Source organism: Candoia aspera, chromosome 4 (assembly GCF_035149785.1).
Source record: "Candoia aspera isolate rCanAsp1 chromosome 4, rCanAsp1.hap2, whole genome shotgun sequence".
Classification (NCBI taxonomy): domain Eukaryota; kingdom Metazoa; phylum Chordata; class Lepidosauria; order Squamata; family Boidae; genus Candoia; species Candoia aspera.
Genome location: NC_086156.1, coordinates 90,599,970 through 90,606,259, shown reverse-complemented (window position 1 = coordinate 90,606,259; position 6,290 = coordinate 90,599,970). Strand labels below are relative to the sequence as shown.

General features: G+C 35.4%; 1 protein-coding gene across 1 annotated transcript; it reads right to left on the bottom strand.

Annotated features, from left to right (window-relative positions):
* Positions 1-1,123: 1,123 nt before the first annotated feature.
* LOC134496554 (olfactory receptor 2G3-like) lies at positions 1,124-2,062 on the bottom strand. Its single transcript, XM_063302276.1, has one exon. The coding sequence runs from the start codon at positions 2,060-2,062 to the stop codon at positions 1,124-1,126; it is 939 nt and encodes a 312-aa protein (XP_063158346.1).
* Positions 2,063-6,290: the final 4,228 nt, after the last annotated feature.

Sequence of the window (6,290 nt, the reverse complement as noted above, 5' to 3'; positions counted from 1 at the left end):
CAGCAACATAGCAACTGTTTTTGCCATCACACCAGAAACATATTCAGAGATAACAATTAAAGGGTTATATTAATTTATAAGATTTGGAACAAAACCCACATTTTAGAGGAAAATATTTTAAAAATCGTATTTAAATAATATGCAGATTAACCTGGAAGTGCTAAGGAACAGAGGTATGACTGGACAGACATTAAACTGACATGGGTCAGAAACAGCTTGATACATCCACTCCTGTCCCAGTAATCCCTGAACAGTTCCAGGATCGTCATCATGCTCACAGATAGGTCCACATTAAGCCAACCAAGATGAACATTCAGGAGCTTCCTTAATTTAAGAGCTTCCTCTCATTCACACTCACTCTCTTGTGAACTGTGATAATCATCAGCCAAACTGAGTCAGAACTTTTGATGGCAATCCACATCATTAAGATTTAACAGAAAAAAAAAAATCTGACTAAGGCTACTCAGAAGGAGAATGAAGTGATTTCTACCATATATTTCCAAAAGTTGATTGATAAAAATTTTAATCTAAAATGAAAACAATAGTTTATTACAGGATAGATTAATAATACAGTCTGAAAAGGAAAGTCAAGGTAATGGAAGAAATGCATCTTTAGCTGTTGAAACACTTATAAAATATGTTATGGGTCCAGAGAAGACAATTACAAAGTATTTTACAAATAAACAGTTCTTTGCTGACTATCGCAAAATTATAATATAATATTCAGTATAGACTTTCTGATTCAAATCAATATCTCTTGTACTTTTTCTTAGAGTTTTTAGAATTTAAGTGTTTTTTTTTTTTCTTTTATTCTAATCAGATGTGAATCTTCTGTTTTATTTGCTGGTCTAAGACTGAATAAAAATTGATTTGCCATTTGACTTTCTGATTAGTTTAGAACAGGGGTTCCTAAACTTTTTTCCATTACATCCCCCTAAAAATCCAAACACCAAATTGAACAGAAATGAACAATGAAAGCAGTACAATAAAACTTTGGGAAAGGTGAACTTATTGTACCAATGTACAACTAAAAGGTTCTTCACACTTCCCCTGGACTCTGTCTGCACCTCACAGTTTGGGAAACCCTGGTTTGGAAGGACACACAAATCCAGCCCCCAAAACTTCAGAAGTTAGAAGTTAGACTTGTCCAATGCACTCTCTTTAATGATTCTTTGACTTCCTTATTCCTAAAACTATATATTATAGGGTTCAGCATTGGATTGATAACAGAATAGAATATAGAAATTAGCTTATCATTCTCTGGTGAATAACAGGATTTTGGCCTCATATACATGAACATCCCTGTCCCATAATAGATTATCACCACTGTCAAGTGAGAAGAGCATGTTGAAAAAGCTTTGCATCTGCCACTAGTAGTGTGAATCTTCATTATTGCACCAATAATATAGCCATAGGAAATCAGAATCAAGATAAAGGGCAGCATCAGTGTGCCCAAGCCCCCAACTAACATCAATAATTCATTTAAAGACGTATCAGTGCAAATCATGTGTAGCAAGACAGGAGACTCACAGAAGACATGATTGGTGACATAAGGTGCACAAAGTGGGGGTAAGCTTAAGTAGAGTGGGACAACAGAAACTAGAAAGCCAATGGTCCAAGAAGCAGCTGCAATTCTAGTACAGGTTTGGAGATTCATTATTATGGTGTAACGCAGGGGGTGACACACTGCTGTATAGCGATCAAAAGCCATCACAGCCAGCAGAATACATTCTGCTGCTCCAAGAAAGGCAGAGAGATATGTTTGTGTCATGCACATATGATAGGATATGGTTTTCTTTGTCAATATCATGTTGGACAACATTTTGGGGACCACAGCAGTGGTATAGCAAAGGTTAATAAATGCTAGATTTTGAAGGAAAAAGTACATGGGAGTCTGTAAATGTGGATCTGAAGCAACCAGGATAATGATGCCAATATTACCAAGCAGGACAAGGAGATAGATGAAGAGGAAGATGGCAAAAAGCACAGGCTCCAATGTGGGGTGATCCGAAAAACCTAAAAGAACGAATTCCCAGACTTCAGTTTGATTCATTTGGTTCATTGTATCCCACTGAATGCAGTTACTGAGGAAACTTGGAAAACAACAAGAAAGAAAGAAAGAAAGAAAGAAAAAAGTCAGCACTAAAAACAAAGTATTTGGTATGATGTGGGGTGGGCACTACCATTATGGATCCTAAACCTAAATCCTAGGCATTGATTAAAGGAAATATTTCCTTCAGTGCACAGCTATACCAGTTGAATTTGCATTTGAGCCATACAGAGTGATTTGATACGCTGAGTGTATGCACTCTAATTTACAGGAATGGCATGATTTGATTTCTATGCTGCAAGTAATAGCATAGAAGCATAGCATAGAATGCTGAAATAATGAAGAGAAACAGCAAAGGGAGAGAAAGGTAAAAATGGAGAGAGGAAGGAAGGTAGCCAGGGTATTCATTTCATTTGGGTATGGCTCCCACTACATTGTTAATTCATAACTAACACGTCCCATGAATTTCAGTGGGATCTACTGATTTCCAAAGAAATTCCAGAGTTCCAAAACAGCAACTTTGTTAATTTAGAAAGATAAAAGCAGAGACTGAACCTTATTACCTTAACATATTTACCTACCTACAGTCTGATCCTGCATTATATTTTGATTTTTACTTGGCATGATTACTTGGAAATAAGCCTAACTATATTTGGAGGCTTCTCTTCTTAGAAACTGCACGTAGGATTGCAGCCTTCTTTCCTTGTAATAAAAAAACTAATTTTCCAAACATGATCATGAAGAGCAATTTTAACAAAAATCCTCTACAAACAAGAAACAGCATTAACAATAAAATTACAAAAATATCATTGCAGAATATCTAGTTAAAACAGCATCATATTCAATAATTTCTATATTTTTCCCATTTGTCTGTACAGATTATACCTGGCAATTTCTTTTGGTCCTCTTATTGCTTAATATTATTAATTCTCTGCTTCTTTTCCTACTCCCAGACCACACCATAGCAAAACTATAGCAAAAGTTGTTGTTGTTGTTGTTTTAATCTGTTCAATCGTGTTCAATTCTCGGAGACTGCCTGAAGAAGTCCCTGCAGTTTTCTTGGCAAGGTTTTTCAGAAGTGGTTTGCCAATGCCTCCTTCCTAGGGCTGAGCGGGTATGACTGGCCCCAGGTCACCCAGATGGCTTTGTGCCCAAGGTGGAATGAGAACTCCCGGTCTCCCAGTTTCTAGCTCAGTGCCTTAATCACTAGACCAAACTGGCTCTCATAGCAAGAGTTTAATATTCCTTATTCTTTCTTAATTTACTCCTTTTATAGACTGTTGAACCAGATTGTTCATCTCTATTTGTCTCTGAATGTTAAAGAAAGCTACTGAAAATCTATGCCATTGCATAGATTCTAATGCATTTTCATGAAAGCATGACACAATTTATGATTAATAAAATAAAAATAAAAAAACCCTAAGCTTATATATTATTTTTAAGGGAAAAAAAAGAGCTGCTTCAGATATTTTACAGAGCAGGGGTGAGGAACCAATACTGTTCCAGATGTCGCTGAACTACAGTTCCAGGATTTTTTCATGATTTTAATTTACCTTTGTTATTGCCCTTAGCTGCTCAGTTTATCCATTTTTGGAGGAAAAGCAGACAGACAGGAAATGAACAAGTAACTATGATGGTTGTGGATACTTATAGTTGCCGTTCAGCCACATGTATTTAGAGATTCCATTTTATCAGTCAGATGTATTGCCATGCAGTTTCAAAATTAAGATTAAAGAATGAGAGAAGTTGCAAAAAATCAGCTATATGTGAGCTGTCAAAAGTAAAATATATCAGGATTTTTTTTTCTTCCTCTCACTCTTTTCCTCCCTTTTGCCAATATGTGTATTCATTCAAGGTATAGTATATGTAAATCTATACATTAATATATTAGTTATGTATAACTTATAGTAAAGAACTTCTCACATATTATACTGATGAATGTCATATACTATGGGACATTCTCACTAATAAATTAATTTCATACTTTTAAGCTGATCAGTTACTTGTATATTTTAAAAGCAAATGATGGAGAGAAGGAAGAGAAAGGAAAAGCACAGATTATTGATCATACTTAAGATCTTCTAAAATCAATGAACCTTAAATCGACTATTAAATTCAATACATTTGGATGTGACTGACTTCTTCTAGGCCATAAATTATTTAAGTGCTTGTACTTGTTTCTAAGGAAATAAATGGAACTGGATCAAATTATACTACCTACCCACATATCACCCATATCAGTAATACATCAGTAATACATGAATTCAAAAGATGTCAGTAAAAACTCTTGCATGTGATAGCTTTATTATTATAGTAAGAAACCCTCAGGTGTCCAATTAACTTTATCTCAGACTCAAATTAGACCCAGCAAAACTTTTTCTTTCAGTGTCATTCTCTCTCCCCATCCCACCCCAGCAATGTATAGTATTGTAAAAGACTGAAACAGAAGAAGTAGAGTCCAGGGGAAACTGTGAAAACAATCTTAAAACCCAGATTATAGTGAAGAACATGTCATGCTAAAGGACTATGTAATCTAGGTAAAGGTAAAGGTAAAGGTTTCCCTTGACGTAAAGTCCAGTCGAATCCGACTCTAGGGGGCGGTGCTCATCTCCGTTTCTAAGCCTTGGAGCCGGCGTTGTCATAGACACTTCCGGGTCATGTGGCCAGCATGACGACTCGGAATGCCGTTACCTTCCCGCCGAAGCGGTACCTATTGATCTACTCACATTTGCATGTTTTCGAACTGCTAGGTGAGCAGGAGCTGGGATTAACAACGGGAGCTCACCCCGCTGCGCGGTTTCGAACCGCCGACCTTCAAAATGGATTAAGCTGTAAATCTATTGTGGTCCGTAATCTTGATCAGGAACCTCCAAACTAAATTCATTAGCAGCAGTTTTACCCAAATTCTAGGTAATGGAATGATCAACATGAAAGAACAAACCACACATTATTACAATGCAAATAAAGTATATATATTAAGTATACACAAAAATCAAGGTCATCTAGAGATTATATGCTCCTGTAATTCTGTCACAGAAATGGGATTTGCAAAGCGCGGTTATGTTTAGGAGATTAAAAGCAAACTGTGTCTTCTTTGGGGGCAAAGCAAATATACAAGTCCTATATCTTTCCCCTAAAAACCACCTGAAAGTCCTGTAAAGTTTCTGATTTTGAATAATTAAGCTGGATATTTTTCTAACCATTAATAGTTCATGGATAATATTTAAAACCTAAATGATCCAGCCAAGAAATACAAAAACTTACCAAGTGGGGAAAAGTACAGAAAGATGGAATCTTACTTTTGTCTATATATCTATATCTATATATTTTTATTATGATCTTTACTTTTATACGACTCAAATAGGTGCTCCCTCCTCATATTTTCCTTACAGTAACAAACTGGGACCCATGTTAAGAGAAAGTTGCCCACCCAAAATCATCCAGTCAGCTTCTCTACCTAGGATCTCTAGGCTTCTAGCCAAGCACCAAATTCATTTTCCTTTCCTTTCCTTCTTTCCTTTCCACTATTAATCTATAAATAATAAAAACAAATATTCAAAAGTTCAAAATATTCAGCTATTCACAATCATATTTTTTCAGTGTGGGATTAAGAAAATATGGATTAAGAATAACAATTAATTCTAGATTGGTTCTCTTTTTAAAAAGATTTCAAGGCTTCACTGCCCAAAATAAATTCTACCCTGTTTCAAGCATCTACCAGAGATCCTTTCTGAATAGGACTGGTAGCAGGACAGAGCAGAAAACACGTGTGTGAAAATGTAGTGGTGCATTTTGACATAAATTGCTTTATGACTATATTTTTCAATAGTAACATTGCTCATGAAATTCCATGATGCTCCTGTGAATATTGAGGGCTATCAGATGTAGAGAATATGTCATGGTCCCTGAAGTAGAAAATATGGGTCCTTAATCACACTCAATATTTTGCAGCTTCTCAAACAATCCTCCAATCCTAAACGTACCAGATAAAAGCAAGTTTATTTTGGACAGTATGTTAGTACAAAAATAAGCAGAATTTTTTAATGTGAATATTGACAAATTAGAAAGAGAAGGAATGAAAATGATATTTGATAAAAGAAGTCTGTATGTTGTTCTTCAGAAATTAAATGTCTTTCTATCAGGATCAAGTATTTGAAAGGTGCAGCATAAAATCATATCAAGTAGTTATTTCTGAAAAAAAAAAGGATTATTTTAGATGACATATCTGGCATTAATTTAT

What these genes read in the sequence shown, in the direction of transcription:
- LOC134496554 (XM_063302276.1), bottom strand. Translation starts at nt 2,062, where the DNA reads ATGAACCAAATGAATCAAACTGAAGTCTGGGAATTCGTTCTTTTAGGT.